This window comes from Schistocerca serialis, chromosome 1 (genome assembly GCF_023864345.2).
Source record: "Schistocerca serialis cubense isolate TAMUIC-IGC-003099 chromosome 1, iqSchSeri2.2, whole genome shotgun sequence".
Taxonomy (NCBI): Eukaryota; Metazoa; Arthropoda; class Insecta; order Orthoptera; family Acrididae; genus Schistocerca; species Schistocerca serialis.
Window position 1 is genome coordinate 811,492,260 of NC_064638.1, and position 17,777 is coordinate 811,510,036.

At 44.3% G+C, this 17,777-nt stretch overlaps 1 protein-coding gene across 1 annotated transcript in view; it reads right to left on the reverse strand.

Moving 5' to 3' along the window:
• The window catches only part of LOC126484189 (apolipoprotein D), a 99,261-nt gene extending 94,743 nt beyond the window's left edge, over positions 1-4,518 (reverse strand). Inside the window, exon 1 of the mRNA XM_050107605.1 lies at positions 4,137-4,518. Coding sequence (XP_049963562.1) covers positions 4,137-4,292 — 156 coding nt within the window. The 5' untranslated portion in view covers positions 4,293-4,518. The remainder of the gene's footprint in view (positions 1-4,136) is intronic.
• Positions 4,519-17,777: the final 13,259 nt, after the last annotated feature.

Sequence of the window (17,777 nt, forward strand, 5' to 3'; positions counted from 1 at the left end):
ACATGTTTTGAGGCATCAAGCGATCACCAATTTAGTATTGGAGGGCAGCTTGGAGGGTAAAAATCGTAGAGGCAGACCAAGATGTGACTTCATTTAGCAGATTCAGCAGGATGTAGGGTGCAGTAGTTGCTTGGAGATGAAGAAACTTGCACAGGATAGAGTAGCACAGAGAGCTGCATCAAACTGGTCTCTGGACTGGAGACCATAACAAAAACAACACGTGTAAGGAGCAATTTAAAGTGGAACGACCAGATAAAACTAATCACAGGAAAGGCAGACGCCAGACTGAGATTCATCGGAAGAATCCTCAGAGCATGTAGTTGATCAACAAATGAGATAGCTCGCAAGGCTCTCGTTCGACCAATACTTGAATATTGCTCGACAGGATGTGATGAGCAAGCAATAAAGGAAACAAAAGAAAAGTTCGGAGTAGGTATTAAAATCCATGGAGAAGAAATAAAAACTTTGAGTTTCGCCGATGACATTGTAATTCTGTCAGAGACAGCAAAGGACTTGGAAGAGCAGTTGAACGGAATGGACAGTGTCTTGAAAGGAGGGTATAAGATGTACATCAACAAATGCAAAACGAGGGTAATGGAATGTAGTCGAATTAAGTCGGGTGATGCTGAGGGAATTAGATTAGGAAATGAGACACTTAAAGTAGTAAAGGAGTTTTGCTATTTGGGGAGCAAAAAACTGATGATGGTCGAAGTAGAGAGGATATAAAATGTAGACTGGCAATGGCAAGGAAAGCGTTTCTGAAGAAGAGAAATTTGTTAACATCGAGTATAGATTTAAGTGTCAGGAAGTCATTTTTGAAAGTATTTGTATGGAGTGTAGCCATGTATGGAAGTGAAACATGGACGATAAATAGTTTGTAGCGAGGCCAGGATTCGAATCATGAAAGGGTCACGGCGATGATCAACCAAGTCTAGCGGCAGAGGCTTCAAGAGAGGCGTTCTGCGACATGGTGTGGTGTACTGTTAAAGCTCCAACAGCACACGTTCCTAGAAGAGTCAGCAAATATATTGCTTCCTCCTACGTATATCTCGCCAAAAGGCCATCGAGGTAAATTAGACAGATTCAAGCCCACACGAAGGCTTGCCGGCAATTGTTGATCCCATGATCCATTCGCTTCTGGAACAGGAAAGCGGAAGAGTGACAGTGGTACACCAAATACCCTCTTCCACATAGCGCAGCATGACTTGCGAAGTATAAATGTAGATAAACATGTACTGGGTTGGTGCATGAGTTCGTAGCGTTTTTGTTTTGCATGTTGTTATTCCCGTTGCTATGTATTTATCGATTGCCATTTTTTATTTGTAGTTCGCTGTTTGGTATCTGAGTTTACGTGTTATTATTTTCTCATTTGGAGATAGTGGGTGGGGCTGCGGTCGATAGAAAATGAAGTGCCAAGTGAGGGACTCGGAACTTTTCCGATATATTCTTCTGTTTTAGTTCAGTAGAGGGGTGATAGGAGCGAAGGCAGTCAGAAACATTTGGATCGTGTGTGGGGACAAAGCCACAGCACAGAGCAAACAACAAAATGGTTTTCTCGTTTTAAGGATGACCGTTTTCATATTGGTGGCACTCCACATTCAGGAAGCCATTTAGGGTTTGATGAAGATCGTTGAAACGCATTAATCACGGTCCATGTCAGTGTACTCGAGAGCTGGCACATGTGATGAACTGTGATCGTTTCACATTAGCATACAATGGGGAAGGTTCACAGATCGGTTGTGTGGGTACCGTATGCTCTAAGCCAAAATCACAAAAATCAACAGGTGGCAATATGTGCATCTCTCCCTGTTCGTCATCAATTGGCCTGTGAACAACACCAACTATTCCTATCCTGTGTCTTCAGTGGTGACGATAAATTGTGTCTTTATGCTAACATAAAGGGAAAAGAAAGGAATGATTGAGTCCAAACAAAGCAGCAACTCTCCGTATAAAGACCTGCGCGCATCCACAAAAAAAATAATGTTACGGACCTGGTGGAACACCGACGGTGTGGTGTCCTACGATTGGTTGCTCGAGGTGTAACCATCACTGCTGACATTTATTGCCAACATCTGAGACGTCTTGCAGACGCACTCCAAGAACGACGACTAGGAAGACTGCGTTAAGTGATAAGGCCACAACGCATTTTGCTAAACTGATGACAAATACTATACTGGAGTTGAGTTAAGAAACCATTCTGCTCTCAATTAATAAAATTTTTTCGGGCTTCCAGCCGCATCAGTTTGTTAAAATCCCACGAGCTTTCGACCAAGCTCTCCCCGGTCTTTGTCAAGTGGTAAGAATGACTGCTGTGTCGCCGTGGCCGCATAGTTATATAGCCCCACTGCTGGCTATGACGTCAGTGGTGCTCTCTTCCTCGCCATATACGGTAATGTTTTCATGCCGCGTCCGTCGTGCCCGTTTTAACATCGAGATAGCCGGGTCCCAAGCTGTGTTGAGCTGCAAACCGCCGTCCTTGTTGATGGTGTTTTCAGAGGTTTTTATTTCAATAGCTTCTTTTATGACGCTATCCCAAAATCCCTTTGTCTTCATAACGACAGATGTTTCATCAAATAAAATTCGGTGTCCACTTTCTAAGGCATGTTCTGCCATGGCTGATTTTTCTGGATAGCGTAGGCGTAAGCACCTCTCGTGTTCTGTCGGGCGTTGCTCCACAGTGCGTACTGTTTGGCCGACTTAGTAACAACCACATTGACATGGTATCTTGTACACTCCAGGCGTTCTAAGCCCTAGATCGTCCTTCACAGGCCTCGTGAGCTGACGAATTTTCGCTGGTGGCCTGAACACCGATGAAATCTTATATCTCTTCAGGAGCCGGCTAATCTTTCCCGACACTGTACCACAGAAAGGCAAAAACACAAGTTTCTTGCTTTCTCCGCCGGCCCGGGTTGGCCAAGCGGTTAAAGGCGCTACAGTCTGGAACCGCGCGACCGCTACGGTCGCAGGTTCGAATCCTGCCTCGGGCATGGATGTGTGTGATGCCCTTAGGTTAGTTAGGTTTAAGTAGATCTAAGTTCTAGGGGACTGATGACCTTAGAGGTTAAGTCCCATAGTGCTCAGAGCCATTTGAACCTTGCTTTTTCCTCGTGGGATTTTAACCACCTGACGCGGCTGGAAGCCCGAGAAAATTTTATTAATTCATACCGCTGCGATGTAAAGTAGTAAAGGAGTTTTGCTATTTGGGGAGCAAAATAACTGATGATGGTCCAAGTAGAGAAGATATAAAATGTAGACTAGTAATGGCAAGGAAAGCGTTCCTGAAGAGGAGAAATTTGTTAACATCGAGTATAGATTTAAGTGTCAGGAAGTCGTTTCTGAAAGTATTTGTATGGAGTGTAGCCATGTATGGAAGTGAAACATGGACGATAAAAAGTTTGGACAAGAAGAGAATAGAAGCTTTCGAAATGTGGTGCTACAGAAGAATGCTGAAGATTAGATGGGTAGATCACATAACTAATGATGAAGTATTGAATAGAACTGGGAAGAAGAGGAGTTTGTGGTACAACTTGACAAAAAGAAGGGATCGGTTAGTAGGACATGTTGTGTGGCATCAAGGGATCACAAATTTAGCATTGGAGGGCAGCGCGGAGGGTAAAAATCGTAGAGGGAGACCAAGAGATGAATACACTAAGCAGATTCAGAAGGATGTAGGTTGCAGTAGGTACTGGGAGATGAAGCAGCTTGCACACGATAGGGTAGCATGGAGAGCTGCATCAAACCACTCTCAGGACTGAAGACCACAACAACAACGACATCGCCGCCAAACAATGCATTCATACATTCCGCTCTCACCTTATTCACCTGATCTTGTGCCCTCAGATTTTCACCTTTCCCATTCTCTGTCGAACAACCTTCGAGGGACTTCTTCTCCGGATGAAAATGCTTACCGAACGTGGCTGGACTAGTTCTTCGCCTCAAAACTAAATGGTTTCTACAGTCACAGAATCGAAAAACTACCCCAGCGTTGGTAGTGTGTTGCAAATAGTGACGGAGAATGTATTACTGGTGACTAAATGCTCTGTTATGTGTATCTATTGCTTTCGTAAAACTTAAGGAAAACGGCTACGTACTTATGCACCGACCCACCAGAGAGCCCCGCAGCGGTGTCGGCTTACCTGGTGCACGTCGAGGTCGCGGACCGCCTTGACCTGCGGGCAGCGTGTCTTGTCCTCGCGCCTGCGCGTCAGCCCCGCCGAGGCCGGAGCGGCGGCCAGCAGCGCCGCCGCCAGCAGAAGGCCGCAGCCCAAGCCTGCGCCCACGCCTCCCCTCATGGCAGCCGCGCGCTCACTGACTGACTGGCTGGCCGGCCGCACTGGCTGGCTGCCTCCCTCCGCCTCCTCCGCCTCCGCCGCCGCCTTATCGCGAGCTGTGGCCGCGCCTCCGTTTGGACAGCTCCGACCCAGTCCAGCCCCACACGTACGGACAGGCAGACCGGTCTGCCCGAAGCAGCGCCTTGGAAGGACTGCGACTGGCCGCAGCGGCAAGAAACACGCTGCCCCGCTTCCTTATGCGTCTCCCGCGGCTAGCTCATTACGGGGACGAGGCACCGATCGGAAAGGGAAGAAATACATTCGGCGGTAACCCGCTCCGTCGAGCAGGCTTTACCGCAGCGACCGATTAAGAGGTCTGATAAGGCGGCACCCGAATGCTCTTAACGACACGTCAGCATCGGCAGCAGCGTTTCGTGCGAGACGTTTCCGCTCACACGCGGCGTGAGTCAGCCGACCGGCGGACTTACGGAGCGCAGCGCGTGACTTTCCGAATTGACCCCGGCTCGCAGCAGGAAGAGTTTACTTGCCGCGTTCCTCTGCCCCGCCAGCGACTGCCCAGTCAGTTGATGTAACGTGGATTCGCTGGAACTAGTTTCACGGTACCGTCTTGAGAGAAACACAGTTTTATTGCTTTCTGTCTGTTAACACTTGACTGTTAGGTACGCACGAGGGTCACGTGAAAGGCAGGTCCCAGTGCGGACGCGTCAGCACGTGACACTGCATGTCTTACGAGAACCAGTCGCTACGGTCGCAGGTTCGAATCCTGCCTCGGGCATGGATGTGTGTGATGTCCTTAGGTTAGTTAGGTTTAAGTAGTTCTAAGTTCTAGGGGACTGATGACCACAGATGTTGAGTCCCATAGTGCTCAGAGCCATTCGAACCATTTAAACGAGAGCCAGCAGCCCTCTCCGCCGGAGAGCGAGTACTTCAGACGAGTTTAATAATTCTTAACAGGACGTTTTAGTTATACCACATTACGAAATTAATAGTTTTAGTAGCTATCTTTTCATTGACATATTGCTTTCCTGTGGGCCCTGCTCGGAGCCGAGCGTTCGCGAAGTATGGTGGACAAGGCGACTAGTATGTTCATTGCGTGCCCCGTATTTCTCTTGGGCCAATTGTGATGTGCGCCTCCCCACCCCTCTCTCCTCGGGGGTTAATGGAATGTGAGGCGATCAACTTACCTAGCCTCTCGTCAGCAAAGTCACCGTATTTGTCAGATATTTTTGTTGTTTCGATCTTTTAGGGAGATCTACAAGCACGAATTCGAGTGGGGGGGAGGGGGGGGGGAGACGAGCAAGTGGAGGAGGAGGAGTGGAGGGGTCATGGGACTCATGACCTCATCCAAAAAACACTTTACTAAATGTATTCATATTTTTGCATACGTTAAGTTCCAAATGTCTCAGCTAACTTTCGAAAGAGCACCACGAATGTCTTCTTGAGGAAATCTGATAGCTTTTTTTTTTTGTCGGTTTCAGTTGTATGAATGTAAATGGGTACCGGTTTGGAGCTGATACAGTCAATCTATTAACCAAGTTATTAACTATAACTACTGATACAATATGGTGTCAAAAGACACGATTAACTTCTGTGCAGAAAGTCAAACTGTGGTCAACAAGTAGCCTTGTTGCACCTGAGTGACACGACCAAACTCGATATTCAGGTACTGTCATTCAAGTGCAACAATAGACACATAAGCGACTTGTTGACCACACTTTGACTTCCTGCACAGAAGGTAATTGTGCCTTTTAGCACCGTATGGGTATTACTAGTTACGTTGATAACAAGGCGTGTGGTTTGAGAAAGGGTGCGTCAACTCAAAACTAGTAATCCCACTGCAGCAAAAATTGTATATTCATGCAACTGAGACGAGCAAAATAAAAAAATATCATATTTCGTCAGAACTGAACAGTAGCAGAACTACTATCCCGAGGCAGCATACCTCGAATCAGCGAGTCTTTTTTGCCCACGAGGACATGACTGCTTGTGGAGAACATTCCAACCAGTTACAGCTGCCCATTCGTAGGTTCACGGTACCTGTTACCGGCAACAAATCCGACGCAGTTCGAGAGTCTACAGGCAGGAATTGCAAACCACAGGAAGCTCAATAAACCGAGATGTAAACGGAAAACAACCCCAATAATGAAAACACCGAGCAAGTACGAATAGGACTCGCACTCTGAGGATTACATACGAACTTCATTATTAGATGCAAATTTTTGTATTGGACTCCACTTCGGTGACTTGCGTGTCCTTAGCCTACCTCAGTTATCCAACAGGGAAAATGGATCTCCAGTTCAACACGGAATCTGGATTATGTGTTGTTGCTGGCGACTCCTCACGTAGTTGAGAGGTGGAGGCTAAGTGAAAACGAAGACTAAAAAGACCGAGATTCGATCATGCTACCTCACGGTTTACCAGGATCGCTTTTTACCACTTTTTTTAAGCGGCCGGTGGCGTTAACCGATTTTTTTGTTTTTCTTTTGCCTACTATCTACTTGACTAAACTAAGTTTAATCTTTAAAAAAATTAAACAAAAATCAGAGCTACCCATAAATGCCACTGCCACTTTTACTCTCACACAAAAAACTGAATTATCTCTCTTCAGGCGTTGCCCCTAATTATTCCCAAAAATTCTCGCAAGGCTATAGGAACCAGGGTTCTATAATTTCTCTTTTTTATTTGCGTGATTATAACTAGTAAATGTGTACAAATAAAAATACTATATAACATAATGTTACAAGAAATGTTATTCAAAAGGAAACAAAAAAAAAAAAACACATTGACTGCCATGGTATAGTTGGGTTACCGACCTCTTGGGGCTATTTACTTTTTTTCAATATCCTGCTTTAGTTTGCTCCATGTAAACTTGTTACTAAGTGCAAATAAATTGAAAATTTGGCATTTTTACCTTTTTTTAATTTTTTGTGTGAGTTACACATGATTCACATGGCCCCAGAGTAAAGGTACCAGGTGTGTCATTTGCTATGTCGCTAATAATTTTAGGTTTGTATGTCAGTTTTTCATTCCACAGCATTATTTGTGTACAGTTCCATTATTGCTTTCCCGCATTGTTGCTACAGTCTTTATACAGTGTTGTTTGCTCCATAAGAAATTCATATTTTGGCAGAAGAAAATGTCTCGTTATGAAGATGAACAAAGACATGTACAGCAGCTTTTAGATGAAGTTATGGACATAAGTGATGAGGATTCTGTGTCTTTATTTCGTAATAGCTCAGGCGAATTTTTACCAGAGGAGACCGGAAGCGAAACCGGTAGTTCTGATCATGGAATCACATCAGTGAAGGTAGGAAGAAGAGTTTTATGTCCACATTCAGTCAAAGAACCAGACTTGGACAGCTGTAAAATGCAGGCAACAAAGCACCTCTAATCGTGTTAGTGCCATAACTACTGCAGGTGATCCAAGTTCAATTGAAGTAAGTGTAATATCAGAAAGTTCCGAAGATGAATATGACACACTTAGAACAAATGCTAATGAGATTCTCTGGGGGCCAGTTACGGTTAAAAATATGAAAAACTTTACATTTATTCATTCCAGTTCTGGTGTAAATGCTTCTGTTGCACTAACTATCAAAGGCAAGACACCATACGATTACTTCAAATATTTTGTAACTGATGAAATTTTAGAATATGTGACTCAACAAACTAATTTGTACGCAAAACAAGTCTTAGAAAGTCATTCAGTAACTGTTAATTCACGACTGAAAAAGTGGACTGATGTCAGCAAAACTGAAATTGAACAATTTTTAGGATTTTTGTTATGGATGTCACTAAATGTAAAACCGAGGATTCCAAATTATTGGTCAAGAAATATGCCCTATCGCAACTATGTAAAAAATGTTATGTCACGCAATCGTTTTGAGCTGCTTTAACGTATGTGGCATTTTTCCGATAAGAACCAGTGCCCACCGGGAAACCGCTTATTCAAAATTCAACCTCTTATTGATAAATTACTGCAGAGATTTCAAAGTGCAGTTGTGCCAGAGAAAGAAGTTTGCATTAACGAAACACTTGTGCCATTTCGAGGAAGACTAAGTTTCATTCAGTATATAAAGAATAAGCGCCATAAATTCGGAATTAAATTGTTCAAACATGGATAAGAGGTCACGGGTCGAGCGAAAGTTTTTCAATCGAATCATGTGACAGAGATAAACCGTCGGTGCAACATTACTCATCACATGACGACTGCCTACCATCCGCAAACTAACGGGCTTACTAATCGCCTTTATAAGACCATGGCCGACATGCTATCAATGTTCGTCAATGTTGAGCAGAGCAACTGGGATGAGGTGCTACCTTTCGTGACGTTTGCCTACAACACCGCCAAACAAAATACCACAGGATTTACCCCATTTTTCCTGGTGCATGGCCGTGAGGCGACTACGACGATGGACACTGTGTTTCCGTTACATCCTGATGACGTGGACGATGACTATATCGGCCAGGTGTTAACCAGAGCTGAGGAAGCTCGGCAGTTAGCTCGACTCCGCACGCTCAGGCTCAAGGAAACGATCGCCGAAGGTATGACGCGAGTCACCACCCTGTTGTCTACCAGCCTGGTGATCCCGTCTGGATCTTCACTCTTGTTCGGAAGGTTGGTCTCTCTAAGAAGCTCCTCAGGCGCTACTTTGGACCCTATAAGGTTGTAAGACAGTTGTCTGATGTTACTTATGAATTTGAAGATTTCGATCCCGACACAAGACGACGAAAGATCAGAGATACGGTCCACGTCCTTCGAATGAAGCCCTATAAGGATCCTGCAACAAAGGGCAAATTCGAAGCTCTAGCGACAGGCAACAAGCGGAAAGGTGACGAAGAGCGTAGCGGCAAAAGAAGTTCTAAGAAGATCACCGCCAGGGCGAGCATCAGTCATCGGGAGTCGGAGTATGCAGGACCGATGATCGTTCCCGGACTAGGGCGACGTGACACCGAGACGCTGTTCACTTAAGGAGGGAGCAATGTGGCAGGAGACGCTGAGTGACACTGTGCTGCAGCGGTTAAGATACTGAAGTGTTACGTGGAGGGTCGTCAGTTCAAAACTCGTCTAGACTGCACAATTTTAATTTCTATATTCGGTTCGAGTACATTCGAGAAGTATCCACAAATGTCAAGAATCATTGTACTGGAATGTTCTGTAGCTGTACATATATTGTATGTGTTCTGGCTGGAGGTAGTTCGCTCCGCGCTCTTGTATGTCCAAGTGCTGAATAAATCTTAGTAAAGTGAAGTTAGTGTTCGTCGCTCATCTAGTTACACCTTCTTCTACGTGACAATATAATTAACAGTTTTCGGATTTTTTTTTCCTTTACTTTTATTGTGGTCAATGGAAAGTACCCTGTAATTTTTGGTGAGTGAATATGCGAATATCAAAATGCGTGACATAACTGGCTGTATCTTTTGACTGCATTGACTTAGAAGCTTGAATTCTTCAAAGCGCTAAAGGACCGTAGTCCTTTGTATGTGACATAAATTTCAACTGTATATCTCTACTCGTCCCTGAGAAAAAGGAATTTTAACAGACGGACAACAAAGTGATCCTGTAAGGGTTTCGATTTTATCGATTGTGGTACGGAACGCTAAAAAGAACGTGAGCGTGATTTTGCGAATGTTGGGGGCAGTGACTGAAAGAAACAGCGTTCCTCTCATTTACACGCTAGCATAACGATAGTCTCCAGACATGTGCTCGCAGTCGCAGTGCTGAGTGAAATACTGATAATGGTGGATGCACACTGCAATTCTGTATTGTGTCGCACGGGGTACGTTCAGCCGCCTGTTGGAGAGGGTGTTGTTCCTCCACACACGATGATCCCTTTTAAATAAAATCCGTTATTTCACGAGAGCGAACAATTATTATATTCTGAGATAACAAACAGAATTTATCACACCACAGTCCTTTCCGTCTATGCACTGTTTGTATAAAGAAGTGGCTAGCGACATAAGATTATGACGCCTAATGTTCTCTTCTACAGCACATTAAATAGAACACGAACTGTCTTATTTTCAGGGTCAATGTGGTTTCTGCATGTACGGTTGCTGACAACCTAGAAAATATTTACAAGCAGCTGAAAATCATAAATGAAATTGAACTACGTCATTGTATAAACTTACGCGGCTGACTGCGTCCTAGTGTACCTGAAATACTTTAAAATTCTGTAAACATGTGCTTGCATGTGTATTTTACTTCTCTTGATCAATAAAGAGAGTTTTTTGCGAATATGTGGACGCCGTGCCCAGCTTTAGGTGAATTTAGAGAATGTCGCAGCAATTGCGGCCAACAATTAATTTACATCTGCTACACTTAAAATGGCAATAAAGGTGCTTTACACGTATACGAACAGTAAATAAAATCCATTATCTTATGTGAACGAACAATCATTATATTCTGAGATAACAAACAGAATTTATCACAGCACAGATCTTTCCATCCATGTAACAATATGTGAGAGTACAAGTATGCGTCCAATTCTTCCAAGGACTCTTACCGAAAGAAGTTTTTATCGTATCAGGGCCTTTACACAATTAGTGTTAACACTGAACGTTGAATTTTCTTTGATTTTGTTGCATCGCAGACCAGACACTACTATAATCTTAGTTTATTGGATTTTGTGCTTTTGTCACTTCGTGTCTTTTCACGCGCAGAGTGAAAATCTCATTCTGGAAACATCCCCCAGGCTGTGGCTAAGCCATGTCTCCGCAGTATCCTTTCTTTCAGGAGTGCTAGTTCTGCAAGGTTCGCAGGAGAGCTTCTGTAAAGTTTGGAAGGTAGGAGACGAGATACTGGCAGAAGTAAAGCTGTGAGTACCGGGCGTGAGTCGTGCTTCGGTAGCTCAGATGGTAGAGCACTTGCCCGCGAAAGGAAAAGGTCCCGAGTTCGAGTCTCGGTCGGGCACACAGTTTTAATCTGCCAGGAAGTTTCATATCAGCGCACACTCCGCTGCAGAGTGAAAATCTCATTCTGAATACAATATTTATTTAGCACTTTTGGCATTTCCGCGGGTATGTGAGAGATGTGTAGCGTGTGTATCTGTGGATTTTATATGAGAGTAATGATATCATGTATAATGTAGTGCTACGTTTGTGTGGTGCAAAGTCACTGAAATCAGTTACAACCTTCAAGCATCTAGGAGTTTCCGTCTGAAACGATTCAAAAAGGAACTTCCATAGTAATTTAACTCTCTGGTGGGCAGATGTTACGCTCAGGTTTATTGGAAGAATCGTAAGAAAGTGTAATTTACGCATGAAAGTGCTTACAAAGCCCTCAGTAGACCAGTACTCGAACATTCTTCATTAGTGTGATCCACTTGCCAAGTCGGAGTAACTGAAGAGATAACTAAGGTTCAAAGAAGAGCTTGCACGATTCGTCACAGGGCTTAATAACCATGAGAGTACCACAAAAATGCTCTACAAACCGCAGTGTAAGACGCTACAAGAAATACGTCTTGCGTAGCAGGGAGACTTGCTTTCAAAATTTCAAATACTCACTTCCCAAGATGCGTCGATAAACATGAGAGTTTCTGTCAGTTACATCTCCTGTAGCGACCACGACACAAAAGTTAAAGAGGCCCGTGCTCATGCAAAGTCCTTCTTCCACCATACGACCCACAAATGGAGTAGTATTACTTTTGACACTGATGAACTATGTGTGCTCCGTCACACATCATACACTGGCTTGCAGAGTACAGATGCCGATGCGGGATTTTACTGAGACGTATATGTAGGTGAAATATGCAGCAGATTTGTTTTTCTACAAAATCAGATCTAATAGAGATTTTACGATAGTGCCAAAGCTTTATGATACCTGCACACTGTGTCTACTAATTGCGTTGTATAAACAGCTATAAGTAAGAGCCACATTTGAAGAGATTATCTCTATAATGTACATTCACGAACCCATGTTAATTGCGTGTATATTTGTCGCCGTTGCGGCTGAACGGTACGAGGTGCGCATGTCTGTGAGTTGTCAGCTCTGGAAGACAAACAAGAAAACATTATCCCTCTCACGTCCTCGCAAGCCGCAACGGTCTAGCTACTTTCCCTCTGCACCCCGAGCTCTCCTATCGTAATTCATCAACTTTTTGTGCCCATCTGTAAGACAGAGCAACGGAGGGCCATTGTTTTCGTTAATGTAGAGGCGCGGCGTTGCGAAATAGCGGCGAACTTACATATTCTTGGTAATCTGTAAGGTTTGTAACTTTGTTGCTTTGTGTATATACTCTGAAGAGCCAAAGAAACTGGTACACCTGCCTAATATCGGGTAAGGCCCCTTCGAGCACGCAGAAGTACCGCTCCACTACGTGGCATGGACTCAAAAAATGTCTGGAGTAATGCTGGAAGGAACTGACACCATGTATCCTGCAGGGCTGCCCATAAATCCGCAAGAGTTCGAGGGGGTTGAGATCTCTCCTGAACACCACGTTGCAAGGCATCCCAGAAGTGCTCAATAATGTTCACATCTGCGGAGTTTGGTGGCCTGCGGAAGTGTTTAAACACAGAAGTGTTCCTGGAGCCACGCTGTAGCAATTCTGGACGCGTGGGGCATCGCATTGTCCTTCTGGAATTGCCCAAGTCCGTCGGAATGCACAATGGACATGAATGGAAGCAAGTGATCAGAAAGGATGCTTACGTACGTATCACCTCTCAGAGCCGTATCTAGACGTATCAGAGGTCCTATATCACTGCAACTGCACACGCCCCTTGCCATTATAGAGCCTCCACCAGCTTGAACAGTCCCCTGTTGACATGCAGGGTCCATGGATTCACGACGTTGACCCCATACCATTACACGTTCATCCACTCGATGCAGTTTGAAACGAGACTCTTCCGACCAGTCATCAACAGTCCAATGTCGATGTAAAGCTTTGTGTCGCGGAGTCATCAAGGGTACACGAGTGGGCCTTCGGCAGCGAAAGCCCATATCGATGATGTATCGTTGAATAGTTCGCATGCTGGGACTTTTTGATGGCCCAGCACTGAAATCTCCAGCAATTTGCGGAAGGGTTGCACTACTGTCACGTTGAACGATTCTCTTCTGTCGTCAAATGGCTCTGAGCACTATGGGACTTAACTTGTGAGGTCATCAGTCCCCTAGAACTTAGAACTACTGAAACCTAACTAACCTAAGGACATCACACACATCCATGTCCGAGGTAGGATTCGAACCTGCGACCGTAGTGGTCGCGCGGTTCCAGACTGTAGCGCCTAGAACCGCTCGGCCACTCCGGCCGGCTTCTTCAGTCGTCGTTGGTCCCGTTATTGCAGGAACTTTTTCCAACCCAAGCGATGTCGGACGTTTGATGTTTTACGGAGTCCTGATATTGACGGTACACTCGTGAAAAGGTCGTACGGGAAAATCCTCATTTCATCACTACCTCGGAGAGCTGTACCCCATCGCTCGTGTGCCGACTGTAACACCACGTTAAAACTCACTTAAACCTTGATAATCTGCAACTGTAGCATCAGTAATCGGTCTAACAACTGCGCCAGACAGTTGATGTCTTATATAGGAGTTGCTGACCGCAGTGCCATATTCTGCCTGTTTGCATATATCTGTATTTTAATACGCATGCTTATATCAGTTTCTTTGGTGCTTCAGTGTATACGCAGGGCGAGTCACGTATGGCGTAACACCCGTTTTATTCCGTGGACTGTTACGCATAACGAAACACAGTTTTTGGCAAATGTTAAGGCGTCAAGGAGCACGTATCGTTTTTGTTTGTTTAATGTTTTTAGGGCAGATATCAGCTGAGATATTGAAGTAAGTACGCTTTTTAAATGGAAATGTATCCTTTTTATGACTGCATTCGATATCATTTGAGAAGACAGTTACAGTGATACAGCGTTTGTTAATGTTGACTTTAAAACCTGTCGTAAAAAAAAATGAGAAGTGTCCTGGAATGTGAGAGCACATTGGTTGGAAACCGCATTTGCAGTGGAAACATTGCCAAGAAGGCGTACACCTAAGGTAGGCCTGTGCTACAAGAATAAAGCTTTATTTCCCGTTGAACCAACTTACGACCTAGATGCAAGCTCAGATGCGAATGTTGTAAGTAGGCTGTTTAGGTTTTTATGCTGGTAACGGCACGTAGGGCTCTATATGAAAATCACTGGCTGTGCTGTGTGCAGGCTGTGGCTGGTTGGCATTGTTGGAACATTCGCTATTGTAGTGTTGGGCAGTTGGATGTGAACAGCGAGTAGCGTTGTGCAGTTGGAGGTGAGCCGCCAGCAGTGGTGGATGTGGGAAGTGAGATGGCGGAATTTTGAGACCGGAGGATCTGGACGTGTGTCCATCAGAGACAGTAAATTTATAAGACTGGATGTCATGAACTGCTATATATATTATGACTTTTGAACACTGTTAAGGTAAATACATTGTTTGTTCTCTATCAAAATCTTTCATTTGCTGACTATGCCTATCAGTATTTAGTGCCTTCAGTAGTTAGAATCTTTTATTTAGCTGGCAGTATTGGCGCTCGCTGTATTGCGGTAGTTCAAGTAACGAAGATTTTTGAAAGGTATAGGTTATTGTTAGTCAGGGCCATTCTTTTGTAGAGATTATTGAAAGTCAGATTGCGTTGCGCTAAAAGTATTGTGTGTCAGTTTAGTGTTGATCAGAATAAGTAAAGAGAGAAATGTCTGAGTACATTCAGTTCTGCTCAGTTGTTTGAAAATCAAATAACGTAAGGGGTTTACCAGCACATTAATTCATTAATTTTTCTAAGGGTACGTTTCAATGTTGTTTTTAGAAATACGACATAGGCTAGAATCAAGCGTATCACAAATAGCTTAGGAAAACTATTTCAAGTCTGAGTATCCTCCCAGATTTCCGTGAGATGAAACAGAGAAACCATCTCTTCGCTCTTCAAAAATAAAGAGAGCTCATACGCTGCAAAAAGCAGCTACTGTATTAAATATATAAATTTTAAAGGGAAGATTTGACCTGTCTCTTCCTGTACGTTACTGTTTGCTTCTTAAAGGTAAAATACATGTTGTTGGACAACTGTCTCCGCCTACACTGCTCTAAATATTATCATATGTGATACATTCGTTGGACCAAACATTTTAATAAAAATGCGTTGGTGAACACCTGCACATCGCAAAATAAATATTCTCGCTACCGAAACAACATTTCATGCTGAACACATAAGCGCATAATGACAATGTTACTAGCTACGTACATTACACGCTGTCGACTTATTTGACACTGCACTGCAATTTCGTACATACGTCAATTAAATAAACAATTGACTAACGACGACTTGGTAACCACTCAAATCTCATAACGTAAATTTTATCTTCCAAAAAAGTAACTTTGTACTTTATTTAAGCAACTGTTCAAACTGTTGACCATGGACTGAAAAGCACATTTTCAATCGTCGTTCGCAAGAACGATGAACAGATGTAATTACAATGAACGATATGGTAAGCATGCACTGGCGAGTCCACAACACATATCGTTCGGCGTATTTGGGGCTTCATCATAAACAGCGTCTTTGAATGCTCCCTACAGAAAGAAATCGAGAAAACTCAAGCCGGGGTACCTCGCAGCCATTTGACAACAGAATTTCGTCCTATCCAATGTCCAGGAAAGTACTCATTCAGTAATTGTGTTGGAACAAGGGACGAGTGAGCTGAACAACCGTCGTGTTGCAGCCACATACACTGTTATTGGGTGTTACCTCTTCTAGAACAACTGGCAGAATGCTCGTCAGAAAGTGTGCGTACGCATCTCCATTTAGAACGCCTGAGATGCAATAAGATCCGGCGCGCGGGATTAGAACTTAGAACTACTTAAACCTAACTAACATAAGGACGTCACACAACACCCAGTCATCACGAGGCAGAGACAATCCCTGACCCCGCCGGGACTCACCGAGCGAGGTGGCGCAGTGGCTAGCACACTGGACTCGCATTCGGGAGGACGACGGTTCAATCCCGCGTCCGGCCATCCTGATTTAGGTTTTCCGTGATTTCCCTAAATCACTCCAGGCAAATGCCGGGATGGTTCCTTTGAAAGGGCACGGCCGACTTCCTCCTCTGTCCTTCCCTAACCGGATGAGACCGATGACCTCGCTGTTTGGTCTCTTCCCCCAAACCAACCAACCAACCGCCGGGAATCGAACCCGGGAACCCGGGCGAGGGGAAGCGAGAACGCTACCGCACGGCCACGAGTTGCGGACCAGGCGCTGCAGTCATGGACTGTGCGGCTGATCCCGGCGGAGGTTCGAGTCCTCCCTCGGGCATGGGTGTGTGTTTGTCCTTAGGATAATTTAGGTTAAGTAGTGTGTAAGCTTAGGGACTGATGACCTTAGCAGTTAAGTCCCGTAAGATTTCACACACAGATGAACATTTGCAATAAGATCCCACAATGTACGATGCCGCACCATACATTTACACTCCACGGCATTTGGTGTTGCACCTGACGAAGCCAATGTGGATGTCGGCTGCCCAGTAGTGTATGTTACGCAAATTTACGTTAGCATTGTCAGTTAACGTTGCTTGATCGTTAATTAAAGAGCACACGGTGGAAAAAAATAGGGTCGTCTCTCTGTTGCTGAATGGCAAATGAGCAAAATTCTGTACGGCGTTCGCAATCACAGTCGTCGAGTGCCTGATTAGCGACTGTCGGTAAGAATGGAGATCCTGTTCCTGCAGAATGTGAATGACACACAGTCCTTGGCAATACTTCTCATGGCAGTGTGTGGATTCATAAGCGTCGTAGCCAGAACAGCTTTTCGTCTTCTTTCTTGTCCTGTTTTTGATGTTCAAGCAGCCTGTGCGCACTAGTGTCTTAATAATTCGTGCGACTACCTGCCACGTCGGACATTGGTGATCCAGAAAGATAGCCTTATACCGCTGTACTGTTTTTACGGCATTTCTTTTACATTCGTCATGTAAAAGTAGTATGTCCAACTTGGTGTACATGTCTGCTCACAGCGAATGTTGATGCAGAAATGAGCGGCCTGCAAAGCAGACAAATAAACAGGCAAATGTGTTGACATTCTGACACAGTTCTGCTTGGCGGTGTCTGCACCGCAAATGCCGATTCTGGCCACTGTGCTCTCAAATTCTTGAACCTTTCTCGAATTGTTTTACGACAGGTTTCAGTGTCAATATTAATAAATGCTATATCACCGTAATTGTCTTTTCAAGAGCTATCGAATGCCGTTATAAAAAGTATACAGTTGCCTCTACATAAAGTACTTCCTTCAATATCTCCGTTGATACCAGCGCTAAAAACATTAACCAGACAAAAAATACGTGCCTCTTGACGCTCTAACATTTCCCGGAAACCACGTTTCTATACGTGGTACCCTTCACGAAATAAAAGGGCTGTTACCTGTTACATAACCCACCTGTATACAGGGTGTTACAAAAAGGTACGGCCAACTCTCAGGAAACATTCCTCACACACAAATAAAGAAAAGATGTTATGTGGACATGAGTCCGGAAACGCTTAATTTCCAT